Source organism: Larimichthys crocea, chromosome XI (assembly GCF_000972845.2).
Source record: "Larimichthys crocea isolate SSNF chromosome XI, L_crocea_2.0, whole genome shotgun sequence".
Lineage (NCBI taxonomy): Eukaryota > Metazoa > Chordata > Actinopteri > Sciaenidae > Larimichthys > Larimichthys crocea.
The window spans coordinates 10,563,162-10,586,490 of NC_040021.1; the positions used below are offsets into that span (position 1 = coordinate 10,563,162).

The window sequence follows — 23,329 nt, forward strand, 5'->3', positions numbered from 1 at the left end:
CTCCCCCTGTCCTGAACGGCTCCATTGGACTAGAGGGACCACTACTATAAACATACCAAGAGTCCCTGCGAGGGAGAGGGAGACAGAGAGAGAGAGAGGGAGAGGACCACGTCGTTGTTAATCACGGCCAAGTTTGCGAACTTTTTCTGACTGTTTTTATGTTTTTTGGTTCTGCGTGAAAAACTAAAAAAAAAAACACAAAATCTGGGACTTTAAGCAGCTCCAGGACTTTTTCTTTTTTTTGTTGGGAGTTTTGCGGCTGCTTTTTTTTTTTTTTTGCGACTTTTTGTCCTCAAAGTTGCGCTCATATGATTCAAGTCTCTCTCTTGAAGAGTCTTAAATTAATTTACAGAAATATTCACATATATATAAATAAATAAAACTCCATGAGGATTATCGATTCGCTGTGAGGTTCAACGCCGTCGAGTAAAGAAGAGTTTCTCCGGCGGGGAGCAGAAAAAAACGGCATGTAGCGCAGGAACAAGGGTGAGTTATCCTTACAAAGAAAAAAAAAAAAAAGAAATCATCGCAAGGGGAGTTTTTGCTTTTGCTTTTTGTTGTTTCCAAAACGTCTGTGCGCTCTTAAAGCAGAGAGGGGAAACTCTTTTAGACTCCCAGGCAGCAAGCAGTGAGCAAATGTAGGCCAAATGGCTTGGCCACGTAGGGCAGGCAGGGGATCCCAATATGTTCACCACCACCTCCCCCTCCATCCAACACAACCACCACCACCATAAACATACATTAAAACACAGACAGAGACCTTAAATCCTCCTCTACACCTGATAACATGTGGACTACTTCTCTGGGAGTGATTATATAAGGAGCTGGAGATAACTGCAAACACCTCTAATCTCCACACTTAATGAGGTTATATTGAATTTATATGAATACATATAGCTGAAATGACTTTATGGAGCCATCTGCAGGACCTCCTCCTCCACTTTGGACATGTTTCTGGGAGGCAAAATGGCACATGGCAGACAGGAGTTTTACACCACCTGGATCATCCAGATCCTACTCTGTTATCACACCAAGGAAAGTCATTTTTACACTGAAAACAGCCTGCATTAACAGACCTGTTGACTTTAGTGGACATTTCATGGAGTCATCCAGCAGACATGGGTTAAATGAGCTTGGATGACATGCTATTGTGTGTGTTTTTGTGTGTGTGTGTGTGTACGTCCCTTCTTTAACCCCGGCGATGATGACATTATCACTTTGTTGTCGAACGCCGTGTCACTGTGCATACATGTTTGTGTGAGAGTGTGTTAAATGATGTGTTTGGACACGCACTTTGGATTACCAACGTTACTGTAAAAAAAAAAGGGGAGAGTTCTGTTAAAGGCAAATATAGCATAGCTGCAGGAGGCGTAGGCCGCACACACACACACACAGACACACACACACACACACACACATCTGGCTGTCTTTATAAGCTCAAAGGCATGCTGTGTAAATTATATGGTGCCAGAGCAAGTGGCTTGGGAGTACACAGCACTTTTAAAACACTGGTGGAGAATTTAAAGGACCAAAAGTCAGAGTAGTAGCCTCCATCCATGCATCTCATCACTTTATGATCAAGCTTGTTTAGAAACACAATATCTACATTTAATATCTAATATATGTGTTCATGATTACTTCCATAAAGGCACTTTTTGTATGCCCTTCCTCTGCATCCTTCCTCATATTTCAAAACAAAAAGTTTCAAGGTGCTGCTTGAAATGTTAAATTCCAAAGGCATGTTTTGTTTAAGGTCAGCGTGCCATCATAATAGGTGTTTACTGCACAATGTGAGCCTGCATGTCAAAAGGAAAAGTGGCCATTGTTTGTGTAGCCAGTGGTCATTTGAGTCTAAAGGCCATTTGATTGCTATGTGGGGCGAACATACCTGTAATTTTGGTCAAGCGCTCATGCTGTAGCGCAGCGAGAGAGAAAGATATTGTTGTTGTTGTAAAGGCAAAGAAATGCAAAGACGCATTCCTTCAGACTCATCTTGTGGTTCGCTTGTTATTCCGCAAGAAGTGGCCAAAATGAAAACAGTGGAAGAGGCTGTGACCTCTTTCTATTTCTCAGAAATTGAATGACCGCGTGAAGACGCTGTGATGGAGGTTGAGGCTTTCTGAATTAATGATTTATTTCTCATACTTTATATCCTAAAATCTCTCTGTTAACACGTGCTTTGGCAGGATAAGAGATGTGGTTTGCTTGCTTTTTTTTTTTTTACCAATACTAGATTAAGTCATTTATCAAACAAAAGTGCCCAAATATGAGTATTTTCTTCTCTTATCATCAAACATGAAATATGTTTTGGTTTTTGACTGTTAGTCAGACAAAACAAGCAACTTAAAGATCTCATCTTTGGTTGTAGGAAATCATGACGTCTCTATCTATGGACATTTTATAGACTAACTGATCAGTCAAGTGGATCATCAGTGGACCTGAGGCAGACTGAACGAAGCCTCGTGGCTCAATGTCAATCAAAGTGGCCACGCTGTTAATCCTGCATAACTTTAAGCCTTAATATAATTTGAACAGGTGACTTGTATATAAATTCACCCTCAGTACAGTTGTCATGCCAAAACAGTTTTTTGTACCAGGCTGTAAACATGTTTATTTCTGCTGTGAAGTTGAACATTTTAACATGGGGAAATTACATTGTTCTGTAGCCAGCCTCAAGTGGACGTTTGAGGAACTGCAGTTTTTGGCACATCCACATTGATTTCATTTCACAGCCAGAGGTTGCTGTTTGGTTTATGAATTATGATGAATTATGAGTTATTATGATGTAAGCTTTAGTCTCATGTAAATAAAACAAAATAAGACAGTTCATAAAAAGACTATTATTATTATAATATTATGTTCATGTATGTGACTGTGAGCAGTAACTTGTATGTGTGTGTGTGTGTGGTGAGTGTATTCAGACTTGCAGAGATGCTTTTGAGGATCTGTGTGTTGTGTAAGTGCTGCGCTCTCTGGCAGACAACAACAGAGCAGAGAGCGTGCTCCGACCTGCCCAACTCTCCCACACTCCACCTTAGGCACCTTCCAGGTGCTACGGGTGAAGCTGTCAATCACTACTGCTGGCCTCGCCCCCCACCACCAGGGCAGGTCATAGCCCCTCTCTGCATGATCATCCCGACAGTTTACAAAGTTGGACTTTTCTACATAGTTTTTAAGGGTAATTTGTGAGGAAGTGTGCATGTAATTTAGCCCGCTTCTAACTGAGCATCAAGCGGGGATGTTTTCCATTTGATCTCACGTGTAAAAACCTGTGAATTTTCCTTTCCTCTGAGCCGTTATGCGTGTTAGATACAACCGGATGTGAGCAGTAGCAGACCCCAAAGTGTTGCTGCTTTCATAGGCCTGTAAACTCAGTGCTGCTGAGTTAGTCCCTGTTAGTGTTAGTGCCTTCGGGTTCAGCTGTGAGAAAAAACAAAGTGGTGGCTTTCTGGTGATTGAGCATGTGTGTATGTGTGTGTGTGTGTGTGTGTGTGCTGTTGTATTTGTGTGTGAGTGTGATGTGGTTCCCAGGAGGAGGAGGAGGAGGGGGAGGAGGAGGAGGGGGGTGGACATGGAAAATGTGAACAGCACCGTGGTTTGCCTGGAACAGACATGGTGGCTGATGGTCCCATGTTTCTGTTGTTGAGGTGGAGGGCCGCCTGCTATCAGCTTCACTGTCCGTGTTTACTCACTCCTTCCCTCATCTCCTGACCAACTGTACCAACATGATAAGAGCCTGAGAGCGGGGTCACATCTCCTTTTGTCTTTTTTTTAAATGTCCTGTTCTCTGTATCCTCACTTATCTTTACTTTCTCATTCAGGTCTGGCAGTCACAGATGCTTTGTGCAGCATTTACAAGACACTTGCAGCACTCTTTCTCTCAGTCCTATCTCCGAACTCAACCCCCAGATATTACTGCCACAGGATGAGTCTGCAGAGCTACGTCATTGTTGGTTTGGAAAACCAGTCTCTGGCCAGTGTTAGGCTGCATCTCTCTTTGATCCTCCCCCCTCTTCATGTTCTAGTGACAGTGTTTAGATGGCTATGCCAGCGCAAAACACTGGACATTCCCGATCTATTACTGTCAACTGTGGCACAGTGCTGCACGTTTCTTCTGTTTTTCATCTTTAGGTGTACATGTGCCGTCAGTGATTCGCTATCAATAATGTGGTGGTGGAAAATCACATGATTTGAGTGGAGTTTGTTCTTTTGCTAATCCTCCAAAATTCATACGTCTACAGTCTGAAATACAAAATGTGTCTTGTGGTCCAAAGCAGCTTATTTTTTATAGATTTTTTCGGTGATTTGCAGTGATTTTTCTGTGGTGACAGTCGTCCTCGCTCATTATCATGTCTCCTCCTCCTGTCTACATTCATAACTCAGAAACTACAAAGTTGTACAAGTTGAAAGTAGGTGCCGTTGTGAAATATCTGGATGCACGGACTCAGACACTAAAAATGTGGCCGGATGCCTCTTATTGCACAGGATGGTACAAGGAATTTGCACACATGCACAAAGACTTGAATCTGGATTTCAGGCCATCTTAATGTCTGTAAATGGAAGATATTATCTGCGTTTTCAGAGCTGTGAAAGCAATTTTCAAATTGGACCTGGTGTTGCACTGCCTGATGAAATGCTCTTAAACTCAGCTGCTAAATTCCCCAGAACTGAACTCCCAAATTTTTTTGAAGTTCTGAAGTTTTTGAAATCACCTTTAGGATTTTCATCCTTTCATCTATGCACAAGTGTGTGATAGAGTGAGAGGGAAGGAAAGAGAGTGTGTGTGTGATCGCGCAAGGCTACAGATGAGACTCCATCGCCGTCTGGATGTCACCTCTGTGCGAACGCTCTTTGCTCTGTATGTTTGTCACCGTCGCTGTGCTCTCATGTAGTAGAAAGAATGTGTGTCTGTGTCTTTGTCTCAGAAATGGAGCTCGAGAGCGAGAGGAAAAAAAAAAGAGAGCTAGAAAGTGAAAAAGCAGATGTGCTTGTTAGAAACACACTGTCTGGCCGCCTGTTTGCAGCTGCTAATGTTTGTGTGTGACAGACAGTATATTTGTGTGTGTGTGAGTGTGAGTGTGTGTGTGTGCAAGCAAGCATACAGTATAAATTGTTGAATGTATTTTACTTAAATTCTTTTAAAGGTGAGAAAACGTAACAGCCAATGTTCTGCGTTGTTTTTTACGTATGAAAGTACACACACACACACACACACACACACACACACACAGTCCTCTTGGTCAGACAGAAACACACATGGCCAAAGTGTCAGATAACAAAGAAGGCCTTGGTGGTGTGTCCCTGCTGTCCCTCAGGCATGCTGGGAGAACAATTGCTGCGTAGTGTGCGTGCTCCTTCACTGTATCTGCCTTTGTTTTTCATACAGCAAAAGACGACACAGTTTAACTGCCAGAAGGATAAAGTCTGATCCGGGGTCAGCCATCCAGTAGCTGCTGTTACTCAGATAAACTTGAGTAAAGCGTCCAGGAATGTGTGTTTCCCCAAAACATCTCACTACTGTGCTTGTCTTAGCTCCACGGTGAGCCAGTGGGCCAAAAGAGAATCAGAGTCCTGAAAAGATTTTGAGAAACATCAGACCGAATCGGGCTGTTTTGGAGCAGACGCTGGAATATTACTATTTTACAAATTGTTATGTGTTACTCATGCTTGGAGTAGCAGATGGCTTAGTTACCAGATAGGACAATACAGCAAGTTGTTAGACAGATTGCTCTGCTGACTTCCGGCTCTCTGATTTGACACGATTATTCAGTGAATTGATTAAACAAGAATTTTGATAGTGGATTAAATGTTCAAGTCACCACATTCTGTGGTTCCTGTTTCTTAAATGTACTTTGCACTTTAATAATGTTATTTTAACTCATTTTAAACATGTTATAGACTAAAATGACTGATCTAGGAAATAAATATTGAAAACTGGCAGAAAATGTACCGGTTCCAGTCTTTCAGATGTCAGCAGTTGCTTGTTTTCTTAGCTTTCTATGATTTCTTCTTGTCCTTAGAGACTTTTAAACAATTAAACAGTACTAAATATAATAATTTGTTGCAGCTAGGGCTGAACTAAATTCAAATTGCAGTAGCTACAGATAAAATTATCATTCCAACTAAACGTGCAGGCCAGGACTAATCGATTCATCATTGTAGTCGAGATTATTCCAAATATAACAGAAGCAGGAGTATCCAGATAAAGCAAAAAACACACTATATGGGGATATTTTTCTCATCCTGTGTAAATATGTCTTGATTTGTCCTGCACCTCTGCATCATCCAGACCTGTCTCAGGCTCATAGACCAAACTGTAAAAAGAGTACGCTGGAGGAAGAGCAGTTACGAGCTGTGAAGCACTTAACCTGTTTGTTTTGGTACAGTGCTCATGTGTAGCAGGAGGGGTGGAGAGGGGAGGTGGGTGGCGTTGGTATTTCAGACAGAGACAAACAACAGAGATCAGATTGATTGAGTTACACACGCTACACTTGCATCCTCGGCTCTTGGCGGCCTGCGTCTAATGGTCTTAGCAGTAGGCTACAAAGTGCTGTTTTGTTCACGCTATTGTGTGGATGTGAATGGAGCAAAGCGACAGACGGGTCTGCTCCGAGACAGAGGGGAGACGGATCACACACTGCACCCAGCGCAGCAGATGCTTGGGGATTTTCTCTTTGTGTTAATAATAAAAGTAATTATTAAAGTAAAATCTAATAGTGTAATTGTTCCCTATGACTTCCTGTGGTGCTTTTGGCCTGCAGATGAGCAATAGCCTGGCTGTGGCTTGGTTGTGTAATGCTGCCTGGCAGGCTGTGGTGTTTGTCGCGGCTTGTTTCTCAGGTGGCCTCCATGTGCTGAATCAACACCTGAGAAATGACTGGCAGCAAAACATCCCGCCCCGAGGGGGAATCCCGTGTCAGCATTGTGTTTTTGAACAGACTTTATATCTTTCTTTTGTCAGCTGTTCACACATATTATCATCTGACTGTTCCCAGTAAATCCTGCCCACGTTAGTTACTGTTGTTACAGTTCATAATAATAACAAGGGGAAGAATTACCATTCACACCACGCAGGCTTCTCTTTTCCAGCCAGTCGCTGTCTGAAATGACAACTGGTGCAGATGGTCTTTATAATCACTTGACAGATACATAGGCCTACATGATCTAATACTGAGGGACTGAGGTTAAAGCTAAATGTTCCAGGCAAAAAGAAGATCTGGGAATAAAGACACAGCTATATGATTGAGGATTGAAGATAAACTCATTTTTGCTCTTGTATGTTTGGTTTTTCTATATTGGTCTCAGAACAAAACAAGAAATGCAAACAAGCTTGACAGGCCTCAAAAGTTAAGATATGATTAAACAGCTGCTGTTTGGGGTAAGGGTCAGTCATGGATAACATTTTGCAGGGGTTGTAACGTTTAAGAAATCTTTTTAGCTCCCATTTTATAGATGTTTCTTTCACAATGTAGGTCTATGGGGAAAAGTATTTTTGGAGTCGTCATTACACGTTTAGGCCAAACTTGCTTCAAAGCTCAGCACGCTACTCCATTTCTCTGACGACTGACTTCTCTTTGTGGCATTTCAGATCGCCAACTACGACATTGTTGGTATAATCAGTCAGCCATCTTTGTTAAAATTTCTCTTGTTGACTTTTCGTGACGCGCAAGCACAAAAATGCTTGATAAAATGAATCTGACGCCAGCTCGAAGGAGCACACGGCGCCGTTTGACTGTCTGACTGCATATGGGAGCACACAGAACTTTATTAATGTAGTGTTCGGTTAAAAAGGTTGCATCTCGATCTCATATTTTCTAACTTGCTCTTTTTTATCTTGACTGATTCATAAAAAAAAAAAGCATCTGCAAACAGAGCTTAAGAAAGGATATACTTGTGGTTATGTGGTTTTAAACACACACAGAAGAGAGAAAAAAAAGAAGATTTTTTTCACCTTTTTGCCCCTCACCACACCAGTCTAAGGGGATAAAGAAAAAACACAACAAAAGATGGGAATGGTTTCATATATATTTAGCCAAAGCTTGCTACCCTGAAAAAGAAAAACAACCCTCTTCCCTCAGTTTTCCCTCTCGTTTTCTCCACGCCACAAAATTACAATGTGCAAATTCATAAACGTATACGCTGTTTTTGCACGCTGGAAATAAACACGACGGTCGGGAGAGAATGTTGCTGCAGCGCTGTAGCGGCGTTGAAGCAGCGTTTTTTTGTGTCGAGGAGTGGGTTCGGTCCCAAGCTATTGTCTGTCTGTCTGTCTGGCTTTACTCAACCACACACTCCCAACCATGCCACTGATTACTAGTTTAGAGTTGCACTAACTGCTGTCTGGTCCTTTGGCTAACCTCTGAAGAACCTGGTGTGTGTGTGTGTGTGTGTGTGTGTGTGTGTGTGTGTGTGTGTGTGTGTGTGTGTGTGTGTATGTGATCCTATGTGTGTGTTTGTGGTATTCCCTGTTCATGCATGTCTATGTTTGTACACTACACAGTGAAAGTATGTGTCTTTATTTGTGTCTTTGTGTGTTTATCTGCGTCTGTATACTTGTTGACAGTGATCTTGCATGGCCTTGTGTGCTCGGGAATATTTCTTGAGGCATTTTGGGGAGGTTTTACCGTCAACCTGTGATGTCACTTCCCCTAAGCTCAAGTCAGGGGAAGCGAGGGGGGGGGGCGTCAGAGGGGCTGCGGTTCAGGTCGGGTCACAGTGGCCCACATATCCCAAAGCAAAGCTGATTTACCCACCCATTGTAGCCTAATTATCCACTCGCTTGGTGCATGTTGGCAATACAAAAAAGATGATGCCAAACTATAGTGAGCTGCCTCAGATGGATTCAGGGGTAAGGAATGTGTTATGGCTCCCAGAGAGGTATGGCTGTTACAAAAGCGTGAAGCGAGGGTGATTCAATTCGTACTAAACAACACAGCTATAAGTCAGCAGTTTGTAGCTTACCGGCCTCTCTCATTCAAGACTCCCTTCCCACTTGTGTCTTTCTCTCCTGCTCACTCAGCCTTGTCTCACACACACACACACACATGCACACACACACTTTCCTTCCTTGTGGTGCATACTTGTGTCAGGTGTGCTCTGTTTTTCCAGTCAGGGTAAAGAGGAATCTGGGCCGGGGTCCAAGCTGACTATCAACAGCACATTGCCAGAGCCCGGGACAAGAAGCAACACATCCACTCCATCTTTTTACTCCTCCTCCTCCTCCCTCTCCCTCTCTGCTCTTCCTCCTCCTCCTCCTCCCTCTCCCTCTCTCTGCTCTTCCTCCTCCTCCTACCTCTCCTCTCCTGATCGCATGCCGTATTTTGGTCTTTTAATTCTTCTGTTTGTGTGTTTTTACATCCAATCTTTAAATTTTAATTAATTCATCTGTCTCTCTGTTTTCATGCACAAGTCAAGTGTTTGAAATGCCGGTTTTGTCAGTGTTTTGTATGGAGGAGAAGTTGTTACTTCCCCTGTTTAGAAGGTGTGGAGTATTTTTTTTTTTTGTGGTCTGGTTCCAGTCTAACAAGGCTGCAAAGTGGCCACCACCCTTGAAATGACACCTCTTTTAGCTATTGGAATTAATTCCTGTTGACAACACCGGCATTATCCTATAAAAGAAATCACTTGGTGACTACATCGCCCAAGTTAAAGCGTTTTTTTTTTTTTTTTTTGTAGTTTTGCCTCCCACTGTCACATACAGCATGGTGTGAATATTCAGTATGTATATGTATTTAAGTAAATACACTTGTGTTTGTGTGTGCTGTGCGCTACTTCAAAGCTCTTTTCTCGTCACAGACATGAAAGCTAAGAATGATGATTAACTCAAAGATTTGTTCCCCAAAGACCCGTCTCAACCTTGAAACCACAAGTGGTTGTGTGTGTGTGTGTGTGTGTGTGTGTGTGCGCGCGTTTGCTTGTCTTCCTCACAATAATGCAGTTTTATGAGTTTCTTATTGACAACATGGATTCATGTTTTCTGTTTTGTGGCCATAGCTGATAAAAAAGTTAGTCTGTGGAAGCACATCTGCCACCACCGCATGTGTGTGATCTTAACACTCTACTACACTGTACGCTACAATGTCTGGCACTGTACAGCAGCCGGGCAGAGAGGGAGAGAGAGAGAGAGAGAGAGAGAGAACGAGGGGAGATAAAAAGGAAAGGAAAGGCCTCCCACACAGCCAGATATGAGACTTAGAAGCTCCATTAGTTCCTCAAAGCCAGCTGCCGGCTTCAGATGGATGTCTGCGCTCGGCTGTTTGATGTCCATTCAGCCGTAGCCTTACATCTCTGCCTCTGTCTCCCAGCTTTGCCCGACGCTGGGCCTCATGGGACTGGAGAAAGCGCAGCTGCCATAACTATAGGATAAAGCCGCCCGCTACCGTGCGATTCCTGCCTCTGCTAACATCGTGGCACTGCTGCTGCTGCTGCTGCTGCTGGTGCTGCTGTTATCGCTGGTGATTCTGCTTGGCTCATCTGTTTTTTGTTTCTGGGAGGCTGATAATACGGGGAAATATGGCGTGGGGGTGTTTGATAGGACCAATGTTTACTGTTTGGAGTACCATGTAGTTTTTGCATTCCTGTGACCTCAAAAGTTTGAAAAAATCCACAAATCATCTCTGTAAATATTTCTCAAGAGTTTCTTGTTATTGACAAATTTTTTTCATGTCTCCCTACAGCACCCCCGTTCACCCTTCTCCTCCTCATCGTCCTCCTCCACCTCTCCAGACATCTTTGGGAATGGGCCAGCGCCTTGCCAGGGTGCATCTTTCCACCCTGTGGTGTGGCTGGCGTCGTGCGAGAGTGAGGAGGGCAGCGGCCAGGTCATAGAGCCCGCCCAACTCTCCTCTCTCCGCTTGCTTGCTCCCAACTGACTTTTGACCTTTCGACTCACTCGTGACCTCCAGCCAGCCATGCCCTTCCGGCTGAAGCTGCGGCGTACGCGGCGCTACAACGTCCTGAGCAAGAACTACTTTGTGACACGGATTCGTCTGCTGGACAGCAATGCGATTGAATGCACTCTGTCGGTGGAGAGTACGGGACAGGAATGTCTGGAGGCGGTGGCCCAAAGGCTGGAGCTACGAGAGGTGAATAGAAGTCTTTATTTTGTGACTCGAGTACATGCTCGTGCTCGACTCATGTCAGCTGAGATTTGGCTTTTTAGAGGTTTGACCTCAATCTCACCAAAAAACAATCATGTGGATTTTTCTCTCTCATGTTTTGCAGCTTCATTTAAATGTTCTTTTTTAATGTCGCAGATGCATTCATCAAAGTTTTAATGCTTTTTCGGAGGTTACCAAGAATCTTGTGTCATTCTGAGGGCATACAATCATAGTCATGTAATCGTATAGGTATTGGATATCGAGATAAAATTAGCTCTCATCAGTTTTCAAACCTAAATATTAGCATTAGTATAGGTTGGCAATATGGAAATCACTTTATATGTAGGTTTATATCACAATATTTTGACACATTGTTCTGGAAAATCAGTTGATATTGATCACAAACAGATCACATAGTTAACACCAATATTGCCAGATAGTTAATGTTTTGTTGTGCAACACTAATGCTCTCTGATAATTGATAGTTCATCTTCGTTCTTCCGTCTACTATTGTCACACATATCAAACTAAAACATAGACTCGCACACTCTCCCACTTTTATGAATGCATCATCAGATTGTGTGTGTGCGCGTGTGTGTGATTGCCACGTGTCTCTCCCCACACCCTGTGCGTGTCTCCCTGCCCTCTGTTGTCTCTCTCCTGCAGGGTCCTTGTCTGTCTCTAACGAAGCGTGGCTACCTCTGTCCTCTTTTCACGGCAGAAGAAAGAGATACAGCCCCGTCCCCCCCTGTCCCACTTCACCCCTCCTGTCCACACTTTCTCTCTGCGTTGTCCCTCCTCTTCTTCTTCTTCTTCTTCTTCTTCTGCTCCCCAATTTTTATTACATTTCCCTTCATCCAGACTCTCACTAGGGAGCTGAATCCCACCCTCTTCCCTTGTGACCAGCATTGTTTCTAACGTGGAGTTGTTTTGTGTGTGACAGGGCAGTCTGTTTCGCAGATCAGAGAAAGAATGTGTCTGTTTGGCTGACAACTGATTGAGTTTGATGAATACGTGTGTTGGGACTGTGTGTGTGTGTGCGCCCGCTGGAGCTGCTGACAAAGTGAGAGAGAGAGGGGTGGTGTACTTGTGCGTACTCACATAGTGTTGTGGTATTTGCCAGGTGTCAGCGATGTTATAAATAAGGCGGTGTGACGCCTGAGCTTCAGCCACAGTCTGCCCCCGTGCATGCACGCTATCCCAGGACTCTGTATGTATGTGCGTGTCCGTCTGGATGTGTTGTTTTTTACCTGAGGCCTTCAGAGTGCGTTTGCACGTGAGGAAGGAGAGTTTGCAGCTGCAGCTTTACGACGTCCTTACAGTACAGTACACGCAGAGGAAACAGGTGTGCTTACCTGTTGTGATATGAATGACACACGCACGAAACCAATGAAACATGGGTGTGTTTTTCTGAATTGCATTACTCAAACGGCGGTCAAGACTGTGAGAAACCCAGTGAGATCTTTATTTAGACTGATGCAGGTCATGAGCCCGTTAAAGCCATTTGTCAGCGCTGCGTACACACAGATTGCAAATGGTAGCTGCATCATGTTTCACAAATGACACTCTCCTCCATGTTGCCTTACGGGGAAATGTTTATTTTGATTAGCCAAAACGTGACAGGAAATTATCTGCAAATATCAGCATGTTGAAACCTGCCCCAGATCTTCTATAGGATTTATTACATGTGTCAGGTATATGAGAAACATCAATTGTCAAGAAGCCATCCCAAAGATATATTCAAAGTTGAGATAATGGCTGGATGTTTTGCAGTCTGAACTGGTCTGCTGCACGACCGAGCTCATCTGCTTAACCACTCACTCTTGTCTGGAGCACATGTTTTAGATGAAAGTTCGCCAGCTTTAATGAGTTGATCACATCACTTGGAAAAAAAAAGACCCCTTTGTCGTTATTTCTGAATGCTGCTTTTTCTGTTTGCACAGCTGGATTGTGTTTCATTTTCACATAGCATATGAATCTCCAGATAAAATAATGGGAAAGAGACTTAGTTTTCATTTTGATTTAGCCAGATAGGATCGTTGCCTATTTCTTTTCTCCCAGGACAATCTTAACTGGCAGTGGGCCTGGTTTATTATGTATGTTTAATAGAGTTACGCTGCTGACGTCAAAGGTTTGATCAGATTTGAAGGAGAAATATGTGCTTGTTGTATTTCATCTGCGTATTAATCTTCTCTCTGCTCTTCTCAGTTGTCCCCAAAGCATTTCTCAACTAATTTACAATCTCCCTCCTAAACCAATCCCAACAAACCCCTATTTCCCTTCCTAATATTTTGTCTCTTTCATTTAGCACCATTTCCTCAATCACCCCCCAGGCTGTCAGAGTCATTTCCTCCCCCTCTTTCTCCCTCTCTCTCTCTTCATCCAGCTTACACAACTCATCTTTGACTTCCTCCACTCTTTTCTTTCCTTTATTTTGTCCTGCTTCCATTCCCTTCGTCTCCATCCCTTGACCTCATGCTCCACACTGACCCTTTTTAACCGTCTCTCTCTCTCCGGTTTCAGACCCATTATTTTGGGCTGTGGTTCCAAGGGAAGACCCAGGCCCCGGCCCATCGCTGGGTGGAGCTGGAGAAACCCCTCAAGAAGCAGCTGGACAAGTTTGGCAATGAGCCACTTCTCTTCTTCGGAGTCATGTTCTACGTGCCCAGTGTTTCCCGACTGGAGCAAGAAGCCACCAGGTAAAGAATCACCAAACACCACTTACACATCAGACTCTCACATGTGAAGCTACATCTTCTTCTATGTGACTGACTGTACATCAAAAATAGTCACTGTCATGTGTGCTCCTTGATAAACTCGTAACATTAGTCTGTCTACAAAGAAGCCAGATACAGTGAGTCTCCAAATGCAACATCTTTCCTATTATTTACTTTAATAGATAATCTGACAGTTTGAAGCATGTTGAATTATTTAAGTGCACCTTGTTGTAGCCAAAGCCAATATGTCCCAGCTGTAAATTACACTGTGCACCTTCTGAATTCAAGTTTTTTCTTTCACCAAACTAACATTAGCTTAATCGCCTTGTTAATTAATTGTAAAACACACTTTATTCAAACTCAACTAAAACAAACTAAAACTAAAAAAAAAACCATCTTGGGTAGTCTTTGTCTCATCAATCATCTTCTCTGGTTTGGTTGAAATAAACTCTTAATTTATAGACACACTGTTTTTCTCTGCTGTTGCTGGCCTCTTTGTGTTCGATAGCTCAGCGAAGAACAGTCAAGTGCTGCCGGTCTCACTTGTTCTTTAAAGAAGCAAAATAAAATGACAAAAAAATCCCCCCAGGAAACTACCGGCGATGAACTTGAAAGCCGATATATTCGTCCAGTCACTCAATCCTGTATATTTGCATCATAAACAGTCACTATTTTCGCTGTAAAATAGCACAGTGTGTGTGTGTGTGTGTGACTATTTTCGCTGTAAAATAGCACAGTGTGTGTGTGTGTGTGTGTACATGTACATGTGTGTGAGAGAGAGAGAGTGTGTGAATGAGCACCTTCAGCTAGCTGTGAAAAGGGCATTCAGGGGTCACTGTGTAGTGGACAGTCTGACATCTCAGATTCCTTCTCACACACACACACACACACACACACTCGGCAGGTCTGCCTCGCACTGAGCTGGTGAATTTGCGGCTTCTGCTTCGCTGGATGTGGGAAAGGTCGATTTCAGGTCACAGCTTGACGCTGTGATGCTCCAGTTACTTTTAAGATGTGTGTGTGTGTGTGTGTGTGTGTGTGCATGTGTGTGTGTGTGTGAACCATTTATGATGTTGAATTTCCTGGGAATTTTTGGTGAGGCAGGATTAGACATCTAAAATAATGAAATCATCATGTATCACTGATCGGCCTGATACACTTGCTGTGTGTGTGTTGTGCAGGAGCTGCTCTGGTGAAGGGATGGTATTCCAGGAAACTCCTGCAGGCTTTTATGGTGTGTGTGTGTGTGTGTGTGTGTGTGTGTGTGTGTGTGTGTGTGTGTGTGTATGGGGGTTATGGGGTTGAAGGGGTTATGATGGGGCCTGAGGGGCAATTTAGGGAACAATGGCCGCCTCTTTTTCTCAAGCCTCCTCTCTTTCTCTGACAATTCCTGTACATAGTGTCACCCCTACTCCTTTTTTTATCAAGAGCAGATCTCCACATCACTCTAGTCCTACATTTTTAATCTCTTTCTCTCGGTCCCTTCGTCCTCCTTTTTTTTTTTCTTTCTCCCCCCCTCTTTCTCCTTTTCTGTTCAGCCAGGAATGTTGGCAAAGCCATCCAGCGTAGGAGGCGGACCACACATTCCTCCCAGCAGAAGTGCTGGGGGTAAAAGGGGAGGGTGGTGGGGGATGTCTGGTTTACAAAACACACACACACACACACACACACATATGCTCACACACACACACTCTCACCTCGCACACCTCGCACACTCCCCCAAGAATCCTCTCAGAAGCCAGCTGCAGCCCTGTCAGAAGAGTTAGTCACAATACAGCACATTGTAAGAACATACACGCTCCTCCAGGCGAGCTTTTCTAAAAGCCCCGTCCCATTTTTCTTTTTTCTTCATGTCGAGTTGAAAACAATCTTCACAACTTTTTTTTTTTCCAACTTCAAAACACTTTTTAAAAATTTTTTATTACCAAGACTTAATCAAGGGTTTACCAAATGTTTAAACGCATGTTTTGTTCTCATAACTGTCTGTACTTTCCTTTGAGGTCTCCATCAATCAGTGTGAGCATGAACAGTTACAGCCCTCTTTTTAAAAAAATGTCGATAATTTATTGACTTACACTTGATTTGGGTCGATCCAGTGAGAAGAAAAAAGTCTTTGTTGTGTGTGTGTGTGTGTGTGTGTGTTTTTTTTTCTCCACACCTGGTCTGATGATGGAGGGGGGAGGGCAGGATTGAAAAGAATGACAGAGGCAAAGAGGAAGACAAGTGGGGACAGAGAAAGTAAAATCTTGGCGGCGAGCCTTTGGCTTTGGGTTTGTACCTTGTTATTTATGTGGTTTTAGCTCGCAAGCCTGCGTGTGCTTTTGCTGGAACATATACATATTTATGTGTCCACATAGACACACATGGTTTGTGCTTGTGTGTAAAAACAGAGTAGGAGTGAGTGGATTTGGTTTTTGGGACATTGCTGCTTTGATTTACAGTTGTACTTTTTTTTTTTTTTTTTTTTTTTGGAGGAAAGCTGCTTTAAAATGTTAGAATATTACATCCAACTTTGTGACCTTAAAATATATGCAGTTAAATTTGAGATGTAGGTCATTTTTCTAAAATTCTCTGTTCATTTAAGCAGCAGCATTTAGCCTGCGAGAGAATAACAGATTACAATGTTTTCAAGAGACACGGAGTGTTGAGTCTCTGTCTCGTCTGAGTAAATAAGATTTACTGACAAAGTAATGTGAGTTTTATAATGTGGTCAGGTCTTTGAAGTTCAGCGTTTGACTGATGTGTAACCTGATGCTTGATCTCCCTCTCTTCCCGTCCATCCATTCATCTGTTTCTCCTTCCCTCTCTCTTCCTCCCTCCATGCAGCTGTGAAAATTACCCAGAGCAGGAGGCTAAAGTATGCATGCACATGTGTGTGTGTGTGTGTGTGTGTGTGTATGTGCATATTCACACTAATAATTAAATTATGAAGCAATTAAAGCAGCAATGCAAGAAAGGTGGAGCCCGTGTAAACATTCCCTCTTATTTATGCTCATCGTTTCCGTTATTGCTGTAAGATGCCATTTACAGTCAGATTATGTAATTGTAAAAACCTTTTTTAAAGCCATGTTTTGTAACACTTTGCATGCCAAAGTCAAGACTCTTTCCATGTTTCGTCATCTCCAAACACTCAACACAACTCTCCGCGTTTGAAGTAGCGATCCTCGCCAATTTTGGCAAAAAAAACCCATCTTTTGCATGCTCATGTTGAAGCTAATAAAAACAAAACAACAATGCGTACAGAGCAGCATTCACACCAAGATGGCCACAGGGAGAAACCACAGTAGCAGTAGAAGATTTGGTTTGAAGTCGAACACTGGAGGATTATTAGTCAGAATGGCCCATGTAAACAGATAAATCAAAGTAATGCCTTACTCACATTACTGGTCAGAGCCAAGTGTTTTAGAGTGTTTTGTTGTCGGCGAATACCTTGTTTCATTTGTGAAGAGACAGTGTGTGTGTGTGTGTGTGTGTGTTCAACCCCTGAACAGCTTCTTGCACTAATCCCAAACTACCTACTATATATTACTCACTTGTAACTAGATATCTCGTGCCACCTCTTTCTGTTTTTTTTTTACTTTTCTTCCTGGAAAACACACATCTTGCAGAAGGTGTGTGTGGTTAAAGCCGTCTGTCTCCTCACTGATATGAAGTGTGGAGTAGAGAGCGAGAGAGAGAGAGAGAGAAGAGAGAGAAAGTGTGGAACCTAAACAGAGAGCTGTTGACCGGAGCGAGGCCAGCTGGCCCCCAACAGCCCCCAAGGCTAACAGCACCAACAGCCTTGAAATCCTAGCTTTGTTCAGCTAGTTATCTCTAACACACACACACACACACACACACACACACACACACACACACACACACACACACAGCTGTACTCTGTTGTGCCCCCTTGCTGATTCAACACATTTCAAAGTGAAGTGACCTCCCACACAAGCCGTCTGGACCCATCCAGGGTTGAGGGGGTGGTCAGGGTCATACCACTGCAGAGGTGGAGGGGGTAGAGGAGGCATATGTACGCACACATACACACACACACACATTCATGCATGCATGCACATATGCTCGCGGGCTTGTTGTCCAGGCTGCTTGGACATCTGGCAGCATGTCTTGAGCGAGGCTTGAACATGCGTGGGCATATAAAGGGCTCTTTGTGCCTGTGTGGCTGCCTGGAGTGCCAGCAGAGCACTCTGCCATGGTGGAAGTCACAAGTAACTCTTAGTGAGGAAAGCTCTACCTCACGTCTAAGTATGTATGTTCACCTGTTATTACAGTGCAGTGATGTCATTCTGACATACGTGCCAGGTGTGTGCCGCCATAATGACAAACTTTGTGGACATACGAGTAACAACACGAATGCACTGTAACATGTATTATGAGTGTTTTCACTTCATAATATTTTATTTACTTTAACTTGGGATGGATTCACCCAGATTACATATAACACATGTTGGAGCTTTCCCATCCTAATACAATTAAGGCAAATGGAATTTCGTTTGTGGTGCTCGCAGCACTGAAAAATGGCTTATGGAAATCTGTCTTTCCAGAAACAACATTGCTCTGGATACTCTACAGACCTCAATGTGACAGTTTTCAGTGTAACTGCTTCCTGCGGATGAAATAGTCCCATAAAAACTTTTGACATTGTGTTCTGTGGATCATACAGAGTAATGGGGACACTGTTTCTGAAGAAATAAGTAATTGTGTATTAAATAACTAAAATTTAAACGAGACAGTACACCCCGCTAGAGAATAGCAGCTTTAACTTTACAAGCAGAACTTGTGATCATCGTCTACAAAGTATGAACATATTTGAGGACAGGATTATCCTGTTAATGTTGAGTGGTTTCTCTTCAAATGTTGGATCTGTTCGTCGTCGTATCGTTCAGTGTGCAGCATGTTTGATTTATATGTGAGGATGATTTTAAACACAAACATTTTCCAGAAGTCTGACAGTGTTGTTTTACGTCTCACTCTCTACTCAAAGATCACATGGCTTTACGTCGAACTTAAACAGAACGTATTATTAGGACCGAACACTATGAATCTACTAATGATCTGAAGAACTTCCTCATTTTGCAGTCTGTGAACTGACAGGTGCTACAGCAAATAATGGCGTCTAACCAGAAGCTCAACCAATAAAATCAACCAACAGCCCTGTATATATAATTGTCATTTAATTTATAGTTTTATTAAATAGTAAATTTGATCATTCATCTTGCCAATAAACCAGATAAATGGCAACAGAATCGAGTGTTGTTAAATGCTTTAGTTAAGATACATGTTCAAGATTTTGAGACTTATACAAATATCTTAGAGAGGCAACTATTTCAAGTATTTTAACTGTATTAACACACCTTATTTATGACAAAGGGAGTGCTCTTCAACACTTCATGTAATCTTCGAGACTCCTCAGTCACCTTTGAGTTTGTTAAACTTAACTTTGAGTTTGTTAGGAACTGTGATATCTTCAAATAGATTCCTTAGTCCTAGTCCGATACAAAGAAGTGAAATTTTGGCAGGTTTTTCTTGTGAAGTATTGGATAATTTTGATCTCTTTGGCCTGAAAGGTGTTCAGATAAAACAAACTGAGATATAATAATCACCTTTTGGCTGAACTGGTCACAACCTGCAGCTTGTTGTACAGCGTTCACAAGCAGACGCAGGTTTGTTTAAAGGATCGAAAAGGTTTTGAACCACTGTTCTGTGATGAGATGTTGTGTGGCTCGCTCTGAGACTTCCCTTCACTGCCTCTCACTGTCACGCTTTCACTTGTTCATACTTATTTCAACAGTTTACCGTCCGCCTCTCCACCGCTGGCCTCGCATATGTATAAACACCATCATGTTACCATTGAACCTCAGAATGAGAACCAACCACTGTCAACCTCAACATTTCCCAGAGACCCCATACGGAGAGCGCTGGGAAAACATGGAGAGTCTGTAAAAACAAAGTCCACAATCATTTGAAGGGTTTTGTGTCCCGCGAGGCTCCTCCCCTCCAGACCGCATCAAGCTCCTCCCCCTCCTCCACCTCCTCCTCCTCCGATGCAGCCACGGCGGTTGGGGTTGGCTAATTAGAGGGTTGCCACGGGAACGGAATGGCAGCTTAGCCAACGGGTGTAATGACAGGGTGAGGGAGGAGGGCGGGGTCAGATTATAGGCCCGGGAGTATGCTGAGTGGAGCTCAAAAAAGAAAAGGACGACAAGAAGAAGAAGAAGAAGTGGGGGGGGAGAATGTGAAGAATATGAAAGATGTGCGGAGGTAAAGGAGCTGAAACTGTGAGGGTGGATTCAGAGTACAGATCAAGGCGGGGACGAAAGCAATTAAAGAATCAACTAAGTGACTAAGCATGTATCGCTCAGCGGTTTCCACATAGACGTTTGTCTACTCTGGCATAGACTGTCACATGTACGCTTCCACTGAGGGCCCTTTCCTGTGTGTGTGTTTGTGTGTGTGTGTGTGTGTGTGTGCACATCAGAAAAAGGTGTCTCACAGCAGCCCACATTGGAAAGACTCCTCTCTGCTCTCGCAGGTCACCATGGCAACAAACAGGAAACGGCATTGCGAGTTTTTATGCAGCCGAGCCCGGTCACCCTGACAGTTCTCTCTCTCTCTTTTTCCTCCTGTGTGGCCACTCCATTCTTCAAAAGACAAACATCCAGTTGGACCACAGCTAAAAGTGGACAAAAGGAGCTCAGGAAACTTAAGGAGCTCAGTGTATTTCGGCTTCTCTTGTTTTTTTTTTTTTTGGGGGGGGGGGGACTTTTACCACATTATGTGAAGCGGTGTCATCATATCAGCTTACATTTGGCAAAACCACAACTGCCTAAAACCACAGTGCAGTCACAAGTTTGCCTCACATTCACACAGCGATCACAATTCTCCTCTTTTGTCCAGCTTGTGTTACTTCAGATTAAACTTATTAGCGCCAGCTCCGTGTTAAGCTGAAGATTTACAGACCTATAACGCATAATGTTTGGCCCCTACTGGTATACATTTGGCATTCCTCTAAAGTCAGAAATGAGTCACTTGGTATTTGAAATAGAGGTGATTCACTCATTCCTCACTTGGATTCTGTAACAGCCTTCTCTGGCATTGTTTTAACCAGCTAATGCTGTTGCCAATACTGTCTTGACGCATACTTTCTGTTGCACAAACCAGAAGCAGAAGAATACGTCTCTCTGTGGTGTCTCAGTGGATGTTTGCAATCCTTTCGGTTGCTAAAGTGCAACACCGTGAGCGCGGCTCTACTTCTCCTTTCTTTGGAGGAACGTGTCGAACTGAAACCCTTCCATGTTTTCCAACTCGAAGAGACAGCGTGGCTAGTTGGAAAAAATAACATTAACCACCGACAAAATTCTGGTGAAATTTCTGAAAACTAATATGCTACCACCCACTTAGTCGGATTCTTTTTTGCACTGTTTAACTGCTAGAAAGGCTGTGCTGTGCAATTTTGACCTGACCTACAATTAATCCAGATGGGGGGACATGGATGTCTGCACCAAACAGCACAGCAATCCCTCCAAATAGTTGAGGCTGTTCACTAAGGAACAAAAATGTCAACTTCAAGGTGGTGCTAGAGGGAAAAAAAAAATAACCTCCATACTCTGGACACCACAAATGTCTACACAAAATGACATCCAATAATTGTTGAGATATTTCCAACCAACTTATGGACAAATATTTCCATCCCTAGAGCCTTCTAGTTACTAGTGTGTGCTAAATATATTAATTTCTTAGTTTCCAACACTCTTGATATCAAAGAATAACGGTTTCTTTCTCCATCCCTTCCTTATTTTGTCCGTTCCAGGTATCAGTATTACCTGCAGGTGAAGAAGGAGGTGTTGGATGGACGTCTCCACTGCACAGTAGAGCAGGGCATCAGACTAGCTGGCCTAGCAGTGCAAGGTAAGACACACACACACACACACACACACACACACACACACACACACACACACACACATGCATGCACAAACATCCCGTGTGAATAATTGACCTGGAGGGATACAGGCAAGCACAAGAGAGAAAGAGTGAGCACAAACTCACACTTTCTCAGGTCATCTTGACTTCACTACCTAATATGGCTGCATACCACTGGGAGAGCCCAGTCCACTTGAGTTCCTATGGTATCAGTCTTAAAACACACACACACACACACACACACACACACACACACACACACACACACACACACACACACACACACACACACACACACACAAGCTCACTCCATCTCCTTGGTCTTGTTACTGGGTGCTGTCTCTGTCTCAGGGGGGAATGTAAACAGACAGTTAGCCTATCACTAGTTCCAAGGTTAGTCTTAGTAGCATCAGGAAGAGCCTTATCTGTTCGGGAGACGAGGATCCTGCTCTGCGCTTCCTTTCCAGACAGCAGAGCAGCACTAAGTATGCTCTCAGAGGCCCTATCAGGAGGCCTGAACACGGAGATGGTGTGCAGGTGCGCTGTTATTTCTGCAACATTTAACAATAAGGTGTGGGAAATTCCTGTGTAGTTACAAGGAACGAGGAATTAGGGAGTAACTAATTAGTTAGCTGTGAAATGTCTTCTGGTTACTTTGAAGGTTATTAGCAGAAGTATTCTGCATGTTGTCTTTAGCTACATAAAACAAAAAACAGTTTAACAACAGATTTGATATCAAAATATGTTTTTTTTATTATTATTTTCTGCTGGAATACAGGCACGTTTTGTTATTTTATGGTAAAATGTGTTAAATGGAAAAACTGTTTTTATCCAGACATGTTATCTTATTGTGTTGGCATCTTTGGCATACAGATTCCTCTGGCAATTAATCTGGTTTTGCCTTAAACCTTTTCAGATCAACTAACAAATGCATCGTCTGTTCGTCCCATCTGGACTGTGAATGTCAAGTTTTGACACCTAAAAACACTACGTCATTCAAGGATTCAAGGAGTTTTATTGTCATTACAGCACATGTAAAAACATGGGATGAAATGAAATTGGTTTCCCCTGGTCCCGGAGCAGCCTGATATCAAATATAAAATATAAAAAATCTCATATGTAATGTCATTGTAAATAAGCATGAAAAGGGCCTCACATTGTTGTTTAAGGTTATGCATTTCTGTGTTTTCTAGCTGACTTTGGAAACTTCACTCAGTTCATGTCTCAGGACTTCCTCAGGGAGTATGTGCTCTTCCCGGTGGTAAGTCCTCAAACCTTCACTGTTCAAATATGTGTGTGTGTGTGTGTGTGTGTGAGCCTCTGTTTGTTGCCTGAAGGCGCACATTCTTGTGTTACCTGTGTACCTCCTCCCTCTGCATACCTGATTGACAGACAGAAAACAGAAAAAGAACAAGCAAGATAAAGATGTAGTGAATAACTGTATCACATTAACGAAACATTCAATGTGTGTGTGTGACACTCTGGGTCAGCTGTAATACTGTTTGACAGCGTGTTGGAGAAAGAGCAAGTGTTTGCCATCTCTCTTGTCATTAATCCTCCATCACATTCTCCTCCACCTCCTTTTTA

General features: G+C 43.1%; 1 protein-coding gene across 1 annotated transcript in view; it reads left to right on the plus strand.

Annotated features, from left to right (window-relative positions):
* Positions 1 to 226: 226 nt before the first annotated feature.
* The window catches only part of LOC104922013 (protein tyrosine phosphatase non-receptor type 14), a 36,597-nt gene continuing 13,494 nt past the window's right edge, over positions 227 to 23,329 (plus strand). The window contains exons 1-5 of the mRNA XM_027284172.1: positions 227 to 486; positions 10,677 to 11,084; positions 13,623 to 13,798; positions 21,630 to 21,727; positions 22,936 to 23,003. Coding sequence (XP_027139973.1) covers positions 10,911 to 11,084; positions 13,623 to 13,798; positions 21,630 to 21,727; positions 22,936 to 23,003 — 516 coding nt within the window. The 5' untranslated portion in view covers positions 227 to 486; positions 10,677 to 10,910. The remainder of the gene's footprint in view (positions 487 to 10,676; positions 11,085 to 13,622; positions 13,799 to 21,629; positions 21,728 to 22,935; positions 23,004 to 23,329) is intronic.